Raw genomic sequence first — 20,884 nt, 5'->3', positions numbered from 1 at the left:
CTCTGCTTACTTGTCTCTCTCTTGGTTGATGACAGCAGGAATTATACACTCTAGGATCCTACAGACAGCTTTGTTTGTCTTCCGTTATTATTTGTCCCCGTCATTCATCCATCATAAAATCCAGTGATTATTTAACCCAGAGTTGTCAGAAGAATCTCAACACTAATAGGCTGTTTCACTCACAGGGACACGTGTTTGCATCCCCCTCACTTTCTTAGTGGAAGAACTCCTATACCTTTTTTTTTTTTAAATTTGAGTGCTCAATATGACACAAAAGCTACTCACCTGCACTGATGTGTGCATATAGCTGGACCAGTTGCCACAACACAGGACATGAGAGCATGGATTACAAGAGACAGAGAGAAAAACAGCTCTCTCTGTTGAGAACATTTCTTTACTTCTGTATATGTTCACTTTATGTACCATGGAGAAGATTCAACAAGATACTTACATCTTGGATAACTGTTGTAACTTCTTTGATTGATGACACACACAAAAGAATGTTGCCGATGTTGAAGCAACAAGTGGATACTTTTAGTTCAGTATTAACACAATATACCATTAGTCCCCTTTGCTGCCTTTTTACTCAGTGTACCCATGATGTACTAAAATGCATTTGTATGCCTAATGCCAGCATAACAGACATTTCAAATCATTTCATTTGCTGCTTTAGTTTCACACTCGTGCCCTTTTAGTGTTAGAATAGCCTCTCTCTGCAAAGCCAGGACTGGACTGGGGCTTGTTCATAAAAACAGTCGCACAGTCGGGAGAGTTCCCCACTACTGGATAAAACACATTACTTATGCATAAAAGTACTGAGGTTTAACATTGATGTCAAAGCAGAAAACGTGGAAAAAACATGCCATTCACCCTTTAATTTCTTAAATGTGTATCAAAAATGGAAACAAATCATGAGTGTGTGAAGTAACACTACCAAATACTTGAACAAAGTGGAGGGATACATACTGAGATTCAGAGAGAGGGTGAGTATAAAATGTCAGATCATATTTTAAGTTACTTCAAATAAAAGTCATGTATGTCTTTAATCTGACAATGATGACTTACTTATCCAAAGTCCCGACCCTGGCCATGAGATATAGGACACTTCCAATAGCGAGGCTGCCCACAACGAAGAGCTTCTGTTTCAGCAATGCCTGCTGTTTGAATAGCATGGCCCTCCATCAATCTTCAGGACTGCGTCCTCAGCCTGCAGAGAGCACAGTCCATAAAGCACTATTCACCACGGCAGAAGAGACTGACTCATGCTCATTAACACACACTCAATGCTCATCTGCCATATACCACTGAGTTACATCAGCAAGTTGAGAACCAGATTTCATCTAATTCATTGGTGTGCAATGTGGACTAGTCTTAAAAATGAAAAACTAAAAAAGGTTCAACACTTCAAACACAAGCGATATGGTTTTGTTGAAGAGGCAGTAATGATTAATAGTGGAATATATATATGTTCTGAAAAGAATAGCTAATCAGAGAATTATCAGCTGTTCAGTGAAGTTGGAGATAAAGGTGGAGATTATTCATTCTAATGACATATAGAATGTTTTGTTTATAACTGTCAACCCCCCCACGCCTAACATCCCACCCATCCATCGCCATCTCCATCACCGTCACCTCCATAGAAGTCACTTATTTAGTAAAAGCAGTTTTAAAGGGAAAAGAATGATTGATTAATGACAGACAATATTGATTCTAAGCATTTGTTATTCAGGCAGTTTATTACTTTGGGCATTAATTGGAGATACTTTTTACAGTGTATTTCTTGCATCAATTTCAGAATGGGCCTTTGTTTTTCAAAGTTCAAAATCATACAGGTCCAGTTTTGATATGTTGTCTTGTATTCATGTAAACTCAGGACTGACTTTCATTTTTATTTACATTTTACACGCTGTCCTAATATTTTGGAAAATGCTGGAAGTTTGATTCCTACTCATAAAACTCCCAAACAGCTAGGCATGATATGCTTTTTAATCAATGGAATTGGTTTGAACAAGTTGTTTGGATGGAATGAGTTTGTAGAACTAGCTCCATTTCTTCTTTCATGCTGAACCTTTTTATTGTTTTAATCTAGACCTTACTTCACGATGTTCATCTTAAAAACCTTAAGCTAAAAGATGACTTAAACATTCCTTATATAAATAGTCCCATTATGTTCATCCTTATTACTCTTTTCATCCTCACAGAAAATGAAATAATTTGGCTCTTCTTCCAAAAGGGGGCACCATATCCTTTCTAACTAAAACAAAAAACAGATCGCTTCATTGTGATCAAAGGAGATTCTCTCTGCATCTGCACACTGAGTTCAGTGAAACCAGGTAAATTACATCGTGGAATCAAGGCTCTATTGTGAAACGGAGAATTTAGCTCTCATCCTGCGTCTAAAATGGTTCACCATTCTCAACAGAGCTGATGTTCCAGAGTCTCAGAAACAAAGGCAGGGGGCTTTTGATCCCCCTGTGACTGGAAACATTTCTGTCATATTGCCCCAACATGACCTCTGAAGGGAGACCAACAGAGCAATCCCAGTTTCATCAGTCTGGCAAAGCAGAGGAATAAAGCTAGTTAGCCAGGGGACGGCTCTTTGTGTGAGCCTCGTTTAGTGAAGAAAAGCTTTTCATTACCGCCCGTCATTGAAATAAATGGGAGTAATACATTGATTCCAACTTAAATAGAGCATGTTTCCTCTTTGCATTGAATAAAAATATAACTTTATGCTAACTTGACTTGCTAACATACAACAAACACATGCAATGTACATGAACAGATCAATAAACTTGAGTGATATCTATATGAAAAACAATTGTTTTCTTTGATCAGAAACGTTATGTTGAGCAGAAAGACATGTCCATCTTTCAAGTTAGTGTATGAGACTAAAAGTTGTTTATATGAGCTCTTTCCAATGTATTCTTGGCAGAAAAAGAGGAGGCATATGGAAAAGAGAAAAAAAGAAAAACTTTAAAAGACTTCAACTTTTATTTGATGGGCAGGTCAGTTCCTCTCACAGCATATGAAAGATGCATTGAAGATACCATGCGATGAAGAGCTTAAGGTGTTATTTTGGTCAATTCTTCCTGCAAACATACAGTACAATAAGTTGGACAACAGTACAACGTTATCATTGTGTTATTTTTCTGATTTCTAAATTCTCCAACATCCTGTATTGGGGACAGGTCAGGACTGCAGGGCGACCCGTCCAGCACCCGTCCCCTCCTCTTCCTCAGCCGTGCCTTTGGAATGTGTGCAGAATGTGCTTTTACATGGTCTGCCTGAAAAATGCATGGACGTCCCTGGAAAAGATCTTTATACAACAGATCCTCTAATAAAACGCCCTTATAGGTCATTGTTCTTTCCCTTAAATATGACCACAATGTCGTTCAGTAAGGAACTGTAAATAGCTGCTGCATGAACTTGTGTCCCATGGGATCATGTTCATAAAGAGGACAGCCTTTAATATTACAGAGATTGTTACAATGCTACAGAGAATAAAAAGTGTCACAGGTCACTTGAAAATATTGAAAAATAACTTGGTGCACGGTTGTCATCAAAGAATTAAAGTGTTTTTGACTAAGTAATCATCAGCAAAAATCAAGATAACACACGTGACAATATAACAGAGCCAGCAAAGTGGGTTTCAAAATATGTCCCCCCCTTTGTCCAAAGAGATAAAAATATGTTATCAAACACGAATGTGATGCTTCAATCGGTCACTTTTTAAGACTCAGCTATTTTCGCTTATGGTTGAGCTAAAAAATTGGGGGGAATTTGCTTGTTACAGCTCAGTGTCACAGCTACCCAGTGGCAATTTCCCATTAAGGATATTTGTGCAATGCAGCACCTTGATTCGAGTTGTTTTCCTACACCCCAACACTGGCCAAATATATTCTTTTTAAGAACAAGATATCTTAAGTGAAACATCCATGAGGGTTTGTATACCTGGTTCACATTAAGCAAGGCCCGAAAATCAGGATTTATGAACAAAATAGCAATATTTGAAACAAAGATCAGAGATCCCTAGTTGCTCAACACTTTGGCCATTATGTTTGATCCCTGAGATTTCAAGGAATTCAAATGGTGTCTCCCCCTAAGAGGGGCTTCCAGAGAGACAGGCTCCTGTGAGGGGGGCTTTTTGGATTCAGACAATAGACTTTATTTATTCAGTTATTTATTGCCCTTTACACACTGAAATTCCTCCAGATTCCGAGAATGGTTTTATGATATTCTGCACTTTAGAGGGAGAAACATGTATATCCCTTCTAATCTTTCTTTGAGGAACATTGTTTTTACACAGTTAAATGATTTTCTCACACATTTGTGGACAAACTGGAGATCCTCTGAACAGCTTTGCTCTTCAAAGCCTTTCAGGGATGCTGCTTTTGTATGAAATTGTTATTACAGTCATCTGTTGACATCACCTATTATTATTACCTTTTAACTTTTGTCGGCTTGAAATGCAAAAATGAATGTATATCACCACTTTAATTGAAGTTGATGAGAGAAAATGTAAAATGTTTTATGTTCAGTCTGTCAGTAGTGAAATAAGCCAATGCAGGAATCACTGTTCTTTTTTTTTCAAGTTGCATTTTCCATACCATCTCAACTTTTTCTGATCTAGGCTTTTATAATCTGACATTTTAGCATCGTCATCGATCTAATATTCCTATAGTGTAATAATTTGCTGCTTAAGGTAGTATGGTCAATGGCATACTGCTTCATCAGAAAACTAAAAAATATTTGCTACACAAAATTGTTCTGATAACTAGAAATACTTTTAATAGTTAGTCACACACACACACAAACACACACTTCTTTTTTTTAAACTACACAATCAGACTCATTAATACGTGTGGAGTGCAGGCCAAATACTGTGGAATAGTTCCCACTCAGCAGTGGGACTCAGTAGATACAACAAAAGCCGCATTCCCACTGTAGGAACCTTTGGCAGTTCCTATAACCTTTTCAGGAATAGGGCCGTTTTTTCCCGCATTTGCACATACAGGAACTTGGGACCATCGCCCTGAGTTCCTATAACCATTTCAGCTCCTTCTCCTCAGCTGGGTCTGTAACACTATTATGTAATAACGCCGCATTATGTAATAATGTAATAAATTTGCACGCCATTATGTAATAACTGCCGCATTTTGTAATAATCTGCCGCATTATGTAATAAACTTCTTGAACGCAATATGTAATACATTTTGCTGCATTATGTAATAAGATATTACATATTGTGGTTGTTACTACATAATGCGGGTGTTGCAATTTTTTTCTTTAGCAAAATGTAACAATTGGTGCATTATGTAATAACCAACCGAAATTGACATTTTCATTGATTAAAAACAGCACGATAATGTGTATTTTACTCAAAAATAATAATTAAGAGGACAGTATGTCAACTATTGCTCAGCTTACATTGTAGCAATCCACCTTTTAACTTTGGTTGTGCTCATTTAAACATACAAGGGGTTAATTCATATTTGCAGTTAGATTAGTCATGAGATCAAGTTTGGAGGTAAGTGCTTTTGATAGTTAACCAATTTAGAAAATTGTCAACTAAATCTCTGTCTATGCTCAAGCAGCAGTAAAGAAAAGACATACAACACCAAATAATTAAACATGGGCTGTGCACAACAACACCATGTAGTCTAGCCTATTCAATAAAGGTCATGTTCCATGTAACCTTAACCTTTCTTCATAATGCATATTTCCAATAACACCTACAGTAATAGTACCTGCATTAATGTAGCACTGGCAGTGTCACAAAATTATACTAAGTATTATTCTGACACAAAAATGTAGGATAGCCTATATCATGCAAACCCAGAGTAAGAGACAAAAAATAGTTGCAGAACAAATGACTGATGTCGAACAGTTAATTATTTCAAATGATTTATTCTCTAAAGCCCAATACTATACCATCCTGTAGAGGTACAGACGTCATGGATGAGCAATGTGTTATGAACAGCAAATATTATGGCAATCTTTGATAATAGGCCTAATATCTCAATCAACTAAATGAAAAACAATCCAGCCACAGCATAGAGCCTAACACACACACAATGGAACTGTAGTGGATAATAAAGTGGAAACGTAAAATTTAACAATGTTCTAGACCTATTACAGGCCATGGCACACATGTAACCACACAACTAACCCATCTAAAAATCTACATTTGAACTCGGGAGACTCATGAAAATCTACCTACAATGCAAAACAAAATATAGCCCTAAGGTTTCCAAAAAATGTCCTTGATTTTAAGATGACCATGGCCAATGTGCTTTATCAGAAGCCAGGCCATCATCCACCTGCTATTTTGGCTGAATAGCTCCCTCAGTCTAATAGCAAGACCACTACTGTGTCCAGCGGATTTATAGAGCCTCATTATGCTTATGGAATTGTCATGATCATAATCCAAGTTTAGGGTGTCAGCTAAAGTTTCTCTAATGTAGATTTGCGGATGGAACGGATCTGCAAGATCTCGAAAAAGTTTAGAAACTCTATTAAATGCCCAGAGCATTGAGGAGTCTGCATTAAGGGTCAACTGGATGATAAATGACAGCAATTCTGTAGGCAAGATGGGTGTGCCATGCATTCTGTTTTCTGCATCATTATCTGGAGGTCCACACAACTGGACATCATCTTGCTCTCGTTGAGCATCATCGTTGGACTGATCATCTAGATGGACATCATTTTGGGGTTCATCTAGTTGGGAATCATTGTGAGGTTCATTCAGTGTGGCATCATCGTGTGGTCCATCAGTAAGAGTTTCATTGTCTGTGTTGTCGTTTGGTGTGAGTTCTTCATTATCACTCTCTTGGTCTGATTCATTTTTATGTTGAATTATCCGTTCTCTCTCTGCTTCTAAGATGTTTTCAATAAATGAAGAGACTGATCCTTCCAGACTTAAAGGTAGGGTAGGAGATCCTGGATTTTGAGTCCAGCGAAGCTGCATTTTGAAAATACACAGGTAAAAAGTCCCAACCCTTTTCTTCACTTTCCCCCCGAAGCCACGCCTCTAGAGTACATGTACGCGCACGAGCGCTGTTCTGACAGCACGCATCGATCGTTGCCGTATTTAGTATTTAGTATATGCTAACTATACGTTTAATAATGCTAGGTGCTAGCCAAGCTGGCTCTAGTTTAGCTTCCTGCCAAGCTTCTGGACGCGTAATTCGTTCACGGAGCAGGGTACGCGCACAGGGGGAAGGAGGGGGAGGGAGGAGCAGATTGCAGTTTGATAGACGCATCAGAATCCAATCATTGTTGACGGTCCGTTCAGTTTGATTGGATACTGTTTTTCCTAGATTGTACGTTCTAGAGGCCACTAAAACTTTTCATATTTGTGTCAAAACTTTTAATTAATTGGTTGCAATGGGGGTGTGAAGAGTATTTCAAACAATATGTAAAAAAATGTTCCAGAAAAAGATCCCCTACCCAACCTTTAAGTAATGTTCTCCATGTCCCTCAACAATGTGTCCAAGGGCTAACAAAGGACAACTGTCACAATATCTATTAGACTGAGATATAATGGAAGATGCATCAACACCTAGTGAGGAGACAACAAGAAACTGAACGTTGAAAATCTCAGCAGCCCTTTGTAGAGTTATGTGGTCGCCATAGGTCCCACATTGTGACATACTAGGATCATTCATTTTGAGTAAAATACACATTATTTTGCTGTTTTAATGTCAATTTCAGTTGGTTATTACATAATGCACCAATTGTTACATTTTGCTAAAGAAAAAAATCGCAACACCCGCATTATGTAGTAACAACCGCAATATGTAATAACTTATTACATAATACGGCAAAATGTATTACATATTGCGTTCAAGAAGTTTATTACATAATGGGGCAGATTATTACAAAATGCGGCAGTTATTACATAATGGCGTGCAAATTTATTACATTATTACATAATGCGGCGTTATTACATAATGCGGTGTTACAGGGTCTGTTCTGGGTTCTATAGGAACACATCTGACGGAGGTGTTTGGTGGTTGGTAGCTCCGCCCCTTGGTGGTTGGTAGCTCCGCCCCTTGTCATGTTATCAGGCTGAAATGTTTCCTCATACGACACGGACACAACCTTGGCGTGTTTAATAAGTTAAACCTCCACGTGGTCTCCTTTGTCTGCGGCGCTCTGCTCTCCTTCCTTCATGAAACCAAGAAGTATGGCCTGCGCTCCATCCTTCGTCTCCTGACTCTCTCTGTGAGCTCTTCCAGCCTCCATGTTAGACGCCCCATGTGATCGTCCATGATTAATATCACCATCATGCAGACCATGAATACGGTGGCCTCCCCGCTCTCCATGTTAGCTTCTTGGTGGTGTTTTTTCTTCTCTCCTTACTTTTACCGGGTTTTGTTTTGTTTTGTTGTTGAATGTGGCGCTAAAGTAACACGTCACTGTCACAGACGGCTGCGTCCCATCAGTCCCGACTCAGTGCGAATGCAGACTGAAACAGTTCCGCTGGGGAAGGGCAGTTATCAGAACGAAATTCAAGGAGGACCGTTCTTAGAACTGCGTTCTTTAGCTCTGCTCTGTCCAAATGCGGCTAAAGTCCTAATGAATACAGGGCTCCACTTGCTTCACAGTTTTTATGAATGATACATAAGTGTACATAGAAATCAATTGTATGACCTATCAAGGAGTTACAACAAGAAGAGCAGCCAGTGAGCCTAAGAGGGTCAAATACAGATTTATTAATTGAGCAGTTTATCTTCCATAAAGTCTGCACTCTTAAGCAACCTGTTTTAGTTGGAGAGCTCAGAGATTAAACAGCAGCTGTGCTTTACAGTTACAAAGAATCATATACGCCAGAGAAATAGAAAAATAGAAAATGTTGAAGCAAACTTCACAGCTCTTATCTACAATTCTGGTAAAACTCGTGTTTCAACAAAAAAGTTTTGTTTCTGCTCCCCGTGGTTATTTATCTTGTCTGGAAAGCAGATTCTCACACATGTTGATATATTTAAACTCCACGTAGGGTTTTATGGCAAGGACATGTTAACCAGGTGGCAAGCATCAGGAGGAAAGAACACTATAAAACTATAAAACAAATGCTGAGTATCTGGAACTCAGAAATGAGATGCTCAACTCTGAAAATCAAATGGGTCTAAATGAAGCACACTTGGTCAGTCTCTCAATATAATCAGAAGGTTCAAATGTCACTCAGCAACTATCCAAGCTCCAGGAGGAGGGGTTGTTGGACGTGACACAGCGGAGGGCAGCCTCAAGCTCCTGATTTAAATGCAACGTCTGTCCATTGGATTGAGGATGATAACCGGAGGATAACAAAGATTTCCCTACCTGAGAGATGAATCAGGGCCCCCGGTCTGACACTATTTCCCTATGATGACAGTTTGTCTAGCGGGATAAAATGGGCAGCTTTAGAGAAACGGTCGATAATAGTGAGAATGTTTTACCTTGTTAGGGAGGTAAACAAAACCGGTGATGAAATCCAGAGAGATATGAGACCATGGCCGACTGGGGACCTTCAGGGGTTGCAGAAAGCCGGAAGATGGTTGCGACTTTTATTTCGGGCACAAGTGGTGCAGGCAGACACACCGTCCCTTGTGTCCATTTCTTGGGATGGCCACCAAAAGTAGCATTGCAGGAGGGTGATGGTGCGATGACACGTAAACTTAGTGGTGTGGGCCCAATGGATGACAGCAGAGCGAGCTGCTAAGGTTACAAACCGACGACCAGGGGGTCCATGGCAAAAACCCCTGGTTGATCTGGTTCTCAACCTGCCATGAGACCCCACCATTTGGACACCACAACTATCCATCAGCCACACCTATCTGCTTCCCCCACTGCGGCCATGACTTCGGTGATCGATTAATTTGTGCGCACGCCTGTGGAACACGGAAGCTGAGAAAGGTAAGTACACTGTTTTTGAAATCTCAAAATGTATAATGTCTGTGCTAGCTAATGGTATGTAAGCCCCTGGGTTGAATTGTATTGCTACTGACACCACGGCCAATTCGGTCAAAAGTATTTTGATACACGTTAAGAGCCTCAGGAAAGGTTAAAAGCTTGCCCGATAGAGCCCGCTTTCATGGAAATCAGCGCAATCGGACAACTTTGCTCTGCGGGCATGAAAATTTCTCGTGTTTTTCCCTTTGGCAAACTTTCCTTGGTCTCCAACAGATGGGATATGTTTGTAAAAGTACCGGAATTCTCCTTTAACCCAACCTTTGTTGTTTCAGCGTCTGCTTTTGGGTCCTTTTGTGAGTTGGCTCGGCACTAGACTCAAACTCCTGGTACAGGTCCTGGTAACCTCTCACCTCAACACTGCTCTACTTGCAGGTCTGCCAGCATGCACAGGGAAACCTTTTGAGAATGCTCCAGAACGAGATCTGTCATGTTGATAAACCAAAAACAACACTTCGTTACTTATTGAAGTCCACCGGTTGCCTATGGCAGCCTGAATCCAATTGAGACAATTTATACTGCCTACAGAGTGCCTTCTGGGTCTGAGGACAGCTTTTTAAACTAAATCATACGAGTGTTTGCTCCTTCTGGATCACTTATCTGGTACCGCAATCCCTACCACAAGGCAGTCTCGGTCGGACTGTTTTCATTTTGAAGTTTAAAAGTCCAACTCAGTTCACTAAAACACTCTCTGCTTTAAAAAGATTTTTGCATCTCTTGCATCAGAGGTATGACATGTATCCATTCAAATGTCTGTACATGCTATACTTAGGGTTTAACTGGAGTTAACAAAGGGCCCTGGTACATGTAAAGGCTCAATGTTTATTGGGTTTTCAGTGACTTTTATCATATTAAGCACCAAACAACGTAGGCGTACTGTACACTAATTTGACTTTAACGATGTTACCATTGCCTGGCCACCAGCTTGATCTAAGCTGCCCTTACGGGGTCTGTTCACTGGCTTTGTGCTGTTTGTTTGCTTCAGCTGCAGCTGTCCTGTTTCATACAGTATCCAACTTAAAACTGTATGCGGTCTGGTTAAAGGGGAACTCTGGGGCATTTGAAGCGCAATCCCATTGCTAGAGGTTGTCAAATCCTGACAGTAGGACACAGAGAGGAGCAAATCGACGCTCCCTGTGCGGCGATTGCGCTGTTTGCGCAGCCTGTCATGCTAGCCAAATACGTGGTGGCCAATGGGTAATAATAACCCTTCCACGTAAAACAACAACTTGCACACTGCAGAAACGTCACACCACTTTATATTACTGGGCATGTATTGTTGTAATGTTTTAAATACTTGAACGCAGTTTTTCTAGAGAAGATAATTGTTTTGTATATGGGAGTATCGTCCATTGACTCTTTTGGGCTTTCACATGCGCGAGCATACCGACAACCGGTAAGTGACATGCTGTTTATAAAGTTGTTTTGTAACGTCCCCATGCCAGTAATGTGAGAACCATGCATATGGTTTTGATGGTAAGGCTTGTGACTTTATTGTCGGATGGTTTATAAAGTGGTGTGATGTTTCTGCAGTGTGCAAGTTGTTGTTTTACGTGGAAGGTTTAGCACTTGCCCCTTAGCCACCACGTATTAGCCTCGCATGACAGGCTGCGCAAACAGCGCAATCGCCGCACAGGGAGCGCCGATTTGCACCTCTCTGTGTCCTACTATCAGTATTTGACAACCTCTAGCAATGGGATTGCGCTTCAAATGCCCCGGAGTTCCCCTTTAAAGAAAGGATCAGGAAACCCTGAAACACACAGTTTCAATAAGCTACAGTTAGTTTGGTGCAAGCATGGCCACTATATTATAAAAACAACTTGGCAAAAGTTTTGGTCATGTGGTAATCAGGGAACAGTAGTACAATGGAAAATTGGAAAAAAGATGAGTAAGTTATGGTTTATCCCTGCTGTGGAGACTTGAGAGACCTCAATAATTCAATAATTAAGTCAAGTAGATGTTACACCCCTACTATTGAGTCTGAGAAAAGTGCAGCACTAAAGAGTAATGACACAGCGAGGTAAATGTGTCACGCCCATGAAATTTTCCCCATGTTTTTAGTTTTATGTTTTATCATGTTTTAGGTTTTATGTCTTGGGTTCATGTTTTGCCATTTGCTTTTCCCCTCACTTCACCTGTTTTTCCCCTCAGCTGCACTCACTCACCTATCACTCAGTCCCTATTTAGGTTCCAGGCTCCCCTGTTTCTTTGTCGGATCTTTACCCTACCTTACCTGATTTTCACCCCTCATGCCACGCTACGTCTCCACGGTAAAGTTAAGGTTTTTTTTTCCATGCCATGCTTAGTCGTTTCTTTTGTTTTTGTCATAGTCCTGTTAATGTTTTATTTTCCACAGTTTAGTTTTTTTGTCATCCGGCTCAGCCGCGCCTTTTGTTTAACGTTTGTTTTTGTGAAATAAAACCAAGTTTGCTTTCTACATCCTCTGAGTCCGCATCCGTGTCCTACCACCCCACCCCATCCTGACAAAATGCTGACTGGCTCTTTCGTGTGTTTTGTGTTTACAGGTACAAAAATAACTATAACGGGTTTCCAAATACTAAAACATGATATACATGAACTTAACAAAAAAGTGCCTTTACACAGTGAGATATTATAGAAACCTGTTCAGTGATTAGGGTACTTTCTGTGCTCTGCCAACAATATGCACCCTGCTCTCATTTTTAGAGGGGCACAAAAGGAAAATAATAGAAATAGGTTCTTAATAGATTTTTTTTTTCCTTTTTGATGTTTATTCATAGTATTAGGCCTACTGAAAATACTGCAGTTGCAGAAATGCCACCAATCCCTTTTGAACACGTCTCACACATTAATTGTGGCGCCCTGGGACTTACTCCAGGGGACGACAGTGCAGCAACAGCTGGCTGTTTGTGGTGTGAGGAGCAGATCTCTATAGGGAGTATAGGGAATTACTCACTGAGTCTGGTCCTTTATTTTGTTATTTATTTTTTCGTTAGCACAAGTTTCTTGTGTTTACCTTGAATAGGGATGGCTCAGGTGATCCTGAAACATCCCATAGTTAAGCTGCTATAGGCCTAGACTGCTGGGGGGCCTCATCTGTCACACCTTTCCTCACTTTACTCTCTTTATGTATATGTGATATTATTGTGGTCATTAACTCGTGTTTCCCTGTTCCAACAGATATCCTTTGAATGGTGTTATAGTGCCGCCGCCGCCGCCGCCGCCCCCTCCCCCCCTTTCTGTCTTCTCAAACCCCAGCTGGTGGAGGTGGATGGCCACCCTTCCTGGTTCTGGTTCTGCCAGAGGTTTCTTCCTGTTAAAAGGGAGTCGTTTCTCTCCACAGTCGCCTCAGGCACGCTCAGGCCGGGAGATTGGACCGAAAAACAAAAAGTTTTCAGTGCAATCTGTTGGTTTTCTTAGCTAGGAAATTGTTTTTGACTTGGCTCTATATGAACGAATTGGATTATTTTATGAATTATGATTATTATTAATTAATTGAATTCCAATTGGCTTGAATTGGACTTACTATCTAAGTGCCTTGAGATGACATTTGTTGTATTTGGCGCTATATAAATAAAAATGAATTGAATTGAATTGAAGGGGAATCCTCATGCTTCCGGGACTGCCATTCTGTGCCAAGATTTATCAAGTCAGATCAATGCCATTTTCTACACTTCACGTGATTCACGAAGACTCTGCAGTCTCCCTATTCAGCGGGCTTTCAGTGTGCTGTTGTGCAGAAATGGATAAGACATTAGAGAACTGACGAACTGTATGACTCTTCTCATGTCTTCATTATCACTTTTTTTGTAGTTAAAGTAAGAGTTGACCGCTAATCACACTAACTTTGCCTTAGCAGACAAATGCAGGGAATAATAGCTCCTCAATATTTCTTACAACACAAAAGCTTCACTTCCAGCATTGAGAGTAGGAAAAGCAACCAAGACTAATTCTCATGTAAAGATGGGACCGTTTACACCGCTTCTAGATTAGGTATCTAAAATGTCAAAGCCATATTGATAGTTCAAATTTTTAACTGTTATTATTACTTTTGAAAGAAGTAATCATATTACTGCAAAATTAATCTATGAAAGGTCATTGTCTTACAATTTAGCAACAATCCACAGATTCTGAAAGAGAAAGCATTCTTTGCGGTTTTATGTTTTAAAAAAAAAGTTTTATGCTTTTTTTTTTTTTAAAGTTTTATGCCCTTTTCCCGTATCAGCTGCACCTTTTAGGCGAAAAAAAAAGATGTCCTTGTTAAACCATAGCAGTCCCCCCTCATAATTCACACATGCCAAGCAGAGGAGGCGCCGTACTTTTTTTTACTTTTATACCACCACATTTGACAGTTTTTGTTACAAGGTCAAACTTTTAAAGAATTTACACAAAAAAGCAACTAATCCATGTGTGTGATACATTATCAAATGTTTAGACTTGTCAGCAGTGAAACAGTAACTTTGCATAAAGTGTTACACTTTAATTCAAAATGAGTTCTTCAATGAGAAGAAAATATGAAATAATTATTCAGCTGTTCAAATTAATGTTGTTTTATCGTTTTAGGCCCAGATTTACTACACAAGGCAAATTAACATGTGGCACTGAACAACTGATGGGAGTGTCATGATGTGGTTGATGTCCTGCTCATTTAAATAATGACCAAAGCAGTCTACCAAAAGCAGCATGAATCATCTGAGTAGACCTGTTGATCTTCAAGAGCCTGTGATTTACTAATGGTGCACAGCAGAAGAGAATAGAACCAAATGTCATCATAACGTAAAATAATGGATACAGTTTGAGATGGAATAATTGACATTATGGGCATTATGCTCTTTTATCTGCACTTCTTAGAAGTCTGATCCACCCAGAAAAGTTTGGTCTAAATTAGAATTAAAATTTATTTAGTTGTTATGCAGACGATATACAACTTTGTGTCTCTGTCACCATGGCGACTGCAGCCCAGCAGACGTACTGTGTCAGTGTCTGGAGGAAGTAAACACCTGGATGAGAGAGAATTTTCTACAATTAAATGAAGACAAAACTGAGATCATTCTGTTTGGTAGCAAAGAGAAGAGGGTCAGCGTTGGTAAATATCTTGAGACTCGGGCCCTTACACCTCGGAGTGTTGATAGACTCAGATCTGACTTTCAGCAGCCACATCAAAGCTGTCACCAAGGCAGCTTTTTACCATCTCAGAAACATCAACAGAATTAAAGGTTTCCTCTCCCAAAAAGACCAGGAGAAACTCATCCATGCATTCATCTCCAGTAGACTCCATTACTGTAACGCTCTTTTAACTGGACTTCCCAAAAAGAGCATTAAACATCTGCAGCTCATCCAGAACGCTGCTGCTAGAGTTTTAACCCGGACTAAGAGATCTGAACACATCACAGCAGCTTTAAAATCTTTACTCCGGCTTCCAGTCAGTCACAGAATAGATTTTAAAAGCCTGCTGATGGTTTACAAATCCCAGAACGGTTTAGGCCCAAAATACATCTGTGATATGTTCAGAGAATATAAACCCAGCAGAGCTCTTAGATCCAAGGCCTCAGGTCAGCTGGTCCAGTCCAGAGTCCAGACTAAACATGGAGAAGCATGACTGTTGCCTGATTTTAAATTCATTTAAATGATTTTATTTGTTTCTCTTTATATTATTTTATGTATTTTTAATGCTTCTTGCACTCCCTGCTGCAATGCTTTTATTTTATGTAAAGCACTTTGAATTGTTTGTACATGAAATGTGCTATACAAATAAATTTGATTTGATTTGATGGTTTTACATCATGCAGAATGTTGGGCACCTTCCAAACTGAAGTCATTCATCTGTGGAGGAAACTGGACTTTACTCTGGAAGTCCGTGACTTCCTTTCCAGGTAGCCACACCCTTGAATCCACTCAGTAAGACCACAGAGACTGCTTTCACCATCTTCTCTTTCCTGCTGGACCTCTGAGGACAGAAGTCTCCTTGTTGGTGCTACAGCTTCCAACTGGCTGAACTGAAACACTGCATGCAGCCAACATTGTTCAAGAAACCCTGAATAGATCTATTTAAAAGTGCAACAAAGAACTATTCGCCATGAATTGCAACTGCCGATCGACTAGAAAAGGTTTCAGTGTGATGACTGAAATGATATATTCAACAACTGTCTGATAAAACTGACTGCATAAAAAAGTTTCCAACGAACTGGTGAATATAACAACAGAAGACATCTCTGTGAAAATGTAATCATTGAATACAGAGCGTTTATTTTGTATTTGGATAACACAGTCAAACTGTACTTTTATAGCGCCAAAGTAAAATGATGTATGCTATTTTGAATAATTTACTCATGTTGCGGTTTTGCATCTACCACAGTTAGTATTTTTATAGTAAAGGTGTCAGGGTTTGTTGTTGGGTTTTTCCATGTCGTCTCCCTGTTGGTGTTTATGGTTCCTGTTTCCTGGTGAGCGTGGTGGCTGGTGTTACTTTGATTACTCGTCTTCCTCAACTGTCGCTGATTCTGTGCTTCTTGCTTAAAAGCTCCAGTTCTCTCTCCTCGGGTCGCCCTTCGTTTGTTCTCCCAAATGGTACAACACCAGTCACCTTTTCATGTAACTCAATTTTTTTGTGTGTTTTGTGGACCTTGCCACAATCTCTTTCACTTACCTTACAGGAAGACTGTACCCGCATCCGCCACTTCTTCTCCAAGCAACTATCAGGAGGAAAGCCACTCTGCACCCCCAGCGCCATTACCACTATAAGTCTGCTTCCCCACAAAGAAGTTATTCTAAGTTTCAAACCAACAACTTACAGTACAAACTTTCTGGAATTCAAATTCACTCTTTGTTAACCAGCACCTCCCCTCCCAGAGACCCATGCCACCCTCTTCCTGCTGTCGCCATCTGGTTACGAACCCAAGACTTTCATTGTAAATTAATCACTTAACATTCTTTTCATCCGTCTCCCTCAGTCGCTGCTGGATCCTGCCTGTGTACAAAACCTTAACAAAGTGGAGATTGCTATTCCATTTTTCTGTGAGACTGAGCTTTGAAAATGATGAATTTGAAAGGAACCCATTATCCCAACTAAAGCCAGAACAACAAATGTCAGATTTAATCCATTACTGAGCATTTCCAGCGTTTCTATTTTGAGGTTCATTTGAATGTGTGCTTTATGTCACATCTTAACTGCACACCATGACAACTTACACGATTAAGTCAGGCCTGTTTTTAGCCTTTGAGTTAAGTGTTCTAATGGGATTTGTTACGAGGCATGTGGAAAGCTGGGTACTGAAGGGCATGTGTGTGTGAGATATGGGCGGGGCTATGGGCTCCTCTGGGAGAATCCTGCATCACACCAGGTACAAACACCTGCTTACAGTGAGGTCTCAGCAGCAGCTGTGGACCACCAGCACCCCAGAGGAAAGGATGCCCAAACAGCCATCCATCTCTCAGTTTTGAATGAGGCAGGGCGTTGTTGGGGCCTGGCTGTGGCTCTTCAGGCAGACAGAGACAGAAACAAACTGGCAGGTTGCCAGGCCTCCAGGTGCCTCCGCTCAATTCCCAGAACCCTCTGCAGCAGCCTGCTTCTGTGGCTTCAGCTCAGCTAAACTAACAAACTCTCCACCGAATGGCTTATAAATGAAATGCAGGGCGACTCCCCAGGGGTCCGATTCACTGAGCAGATTCACGGAGGGCGAGCAGACTGTAGTGTAGGCACTGTGTGTTGTTGTGATGAAGGCTGAGAAGTCTGACAATCTACAAATGCTTCCTCATTTTAAACAGACCCGAGTACGGAAAGTGTTATATGAAGTTAAAAAAATCAAACTGTAAAATAACTGCACCACTGGCCCCAGGGCAGCAGAATGATTATCCACTTATAAAAGAAGCCGGGCTGATAAATCTATAATGGTGACAAGCTTCTACAAAAGTCATCGGCATGAGTCCAAAAGTGATGACGGTCAGCTAAAATAACAAACACAACTTCCTTGATGTCCTTCAGCAAGACACTGAAAGCAACATTGTGCCATAGTTGACAGAATATACTGCAGATTTTCTGAAGTTCTGAATACTGCAAAGTTTCTGAAAATGAGACCATGGTGCCATGGTGCCAGTTTTGCTTGTTACATTGTCAGCTCTCTGTCAGGTGGAAACTAAACTCACTGATTCAAAGGCAAAGAGTCATTTCTCCTACTTTTGGTGAATGTCTCATCTTGTTTAACAGATAATAGATTGATGTGAATACACATCAACTTTGACATCACTTATGATAATGATATATCTGATATATCTTGGTACAATAACAATTCTAACTTAAGTTTAAGTACATTTTTTTCCTTAAATGTAACAATATCAACTGTAATGTTTTTTTTGGCTAAATGACCATTTAGGACTCATGAAAAGTGCAAACAAAGAGTTACTCTCCCTCACTGATTAGAGGACTTTAGCTGAAAAAGCTAAGCTTCCAGTTAGTGAACTCAGAGGGGTGATAAATCAAATTGTAAATATATTTTTGTGAATCAGTTAGCCCGTATTTCTTATCAACAAATGATTAATTCATTGACACTGGTATACAAGATGAGAAGAAACTCAGTGATGTCTTTAGGGTTGAACCAGGGACAGTTTTAGATGAGCTGGCTGGGACCCTAAGAGGGACAGAAGTAGATCATGAAAGGAGGCTAACAGAGTTTAAAGGTGAAGAGTTAGCTAAGATATCTCCATGCTGAACAACCAGTGTGTGCCGTTCACTCACCGGATCTGCAGCTTATCTTCAGATGAGCTCCTGACTGGAAATGCAGCAACCTTGAGTCATGCTTGCAGTTTCAATCAGGGGTGGATGCTTTATAGTCTGAGTACGCCCTTCATAAACCACATCAAGTTCTCAGGCTAATTTACCCACCATGTTCAGATGTATTACACAGGTGGGATGCTCACAGGGTTTGACAATCTGAAGATGAAGAGGAGGTGGGTTTGAGGTATGGGGATAACCCTGTAGCAGGAGGCGACACATGCACAGAGCTAATTAGCTATGTTTCACTAAACCTTTCAACCGTTTCCAGCCATGAAACATTTTCTGATCCCCTCCAGCATGCCCTCTGCTCTGCTTTGCATAAAGAAACCAGTATGGATGTTTCAAATTTCATCCGCCTTCCACAACAGAGGTCTGTCACTAATGCCAAGATCACCTCACCATCAGGCTGTCTGCATGCTGCAGTATAATTAGGTGCTACCTTTAACTCTCTGAGATCACAATATATAGCACACTTTCCTATCAGGATTCAAACAAAAAAAACATCTGTGCCACATCTATTGAGCCTTGCAGATCAGAGGGAATATTATACGACAGCCAGAGGGATTGTGTTTCTCCAGTGACCTCATGCTGAACAACCTGTTACCCCGTTCGGCTGCTAGCTGTACTGTAACTGCCTCTTGACAATACCAAATTGACTGATGAGAACTGAGGATGAGGCATATGTAAAAGTCAAAATGAAAACAGTTGAGGCAATCATGTCATTCTTTGTTTGAATTATTTTCCTTTAAAAAACACTAAATAATTCAAACAAAGTCGGACTTCTTGGAAGTAAAACAAAGAAATGAATGCCGGCTCAACACTACTGCAAAGTACTGCATGTCCCCAGTTTAATCAAAACCAGGCACAGACTAAGAGCTGGGATACCCATGTTCATGTTAACTGTTGTGACTGGAGGAGGACCAAAAGCAGCCACAGGACGCAGGTGTGGCAAACAAACAAAAGCCAGCTTTGATTAAAGCTAAAAAAAAAAGGAGGTAGTCCGTAAGTAAGGTAAAGTTACAGGAGGGCAAACTGAAGCTCCATCAAACACCAAGACTTACAAGAAAAACAAAAGTGGCCAAATGACGGGAGGACACAGGGAAGGTGAACACAGGGTTGATAAACAGGCAGGCTGAACGCACACACTAACCAAGCACAGCAGGACAGACGAGGCTACGCACACCCTGAAAACCAACCGTTACAAGATACAGGTGAAACCAATGGACTATTATAAGGCAAATACTAACTTTACATTAAACCAAAAGTATATCAGAAAACAACAAAACTAAAGGGAGAGAAGGAGCTTCATCAAATAAATGCACAAAACAGATGTTACAAAATGAAGGCGAGGCCTTCATTCTGTTCTCATGTGTCTATGCATGAAATCTGCACGCTATCTTTTAACTTATCTGGACTGTTGCTGGTTTTTAAATTCATTTAAATGATTTTATTTGTTTCTCTTTATATTATTTTATGTATTTTTAATGCTTCTTACACTCCCTGCTGCAATGCTTTTATTTTATGTGAAGCACTTTGAATTGTTTGTACATGAAATGTGCTATAAATAAATTAGATTTGATTTTATTTGAACACCGTTCCTTTGTACTTCACTTTTAGCTGATACTGATCAAGAGGGAAACAGTGAAGTGAACAGGACTTAGCTCAGCGTCTTCCTCAAGGATGCTCTGACAGCACACAGGGCTGTTGATAGATACGTTGTCTGTCTCTGAATCAAATCAGTGACCTTCCTGTTATGAGCCTCTATCTGTATTAATATCAGACTGCTGATATGGTACATGATAGCTAGAATGACCAAAAGGGCAACAAGGAATTGCTCCATCTGTTTGAAAAAGAATCGTAACAATTCCATTTTAAGGAGCAAATCCTATCATCAAAGCAGAAAATGTGTTAAGATTTGTGGTTGAGTCTTGAAGGAAAAGGAGGAAGAGGGCCCAAACGCAGGACTACCAGATGAGCAGGAGAAGACGGGTGATAAGATGAATGATGGAGTAGTTGAAACAACAAAAGTCGCTGCAGAGGCACGATTGCAAATCATGGAAATAAGTCACAATAACAGAACTATAGAGTTTCCAACAGATTTACTGACTAATAGATTGACGGACAAATGGACAGACTGACAACAAGATACAGAGAAACACTGGATTCCAGTAACAGCAGGGGTAA

At 40.3% G+C, this 20,884-nt stretch overlaps 1 protein-coding gene across 1 annotated transcript in view; it reads right to left on the bottom strand.

Moving 5' to 3' along the window:
• LOC142375062 (heparan sulfate glucosamine 3-O-sulfotransferase 5) overlaps positions 1–20,884 on the bottom strand; it is a 94,458-nt gene that overhangs the window by 9,878 nt on the left and 63,696 nt on the right. The window contains exon 3 of the mRNA XM_075458981.1: positions 1,066–1,207. Within this exon, the coding sequence (XP_075315096.1) occupies positions 1,066–1,172 (107 nt within the window). The 5' untranslated portion in view covers positions 1,173–1,207. The remainder of the gene's footprint in view (positions 1–1,065; positions 1,208–20,884) is intronic.

The sequence above is a fragment of the Odontesthes bonariensis genome, chromosome 24, assembly GCF_027942865.1.
Source record: "Odontesthes bonariensis isolate fOdoBon6 chromosome 24, fOdoBon6.hap1, whole genome shotgun sequence".
NCBI classification, from domain to species: domain Eukaryota; kingdom Metazoa; phylum Chordata; class Actinopteri; order Atheriniformes; family Atherinopsidae; genus Odontesthes; species Odontesthes bonariensis.
The sequence above is the reverse complement of the archived record's forward strand: the minus strand, read 5'-3'. Positions and strand labels throughout refer to the sequence as shown.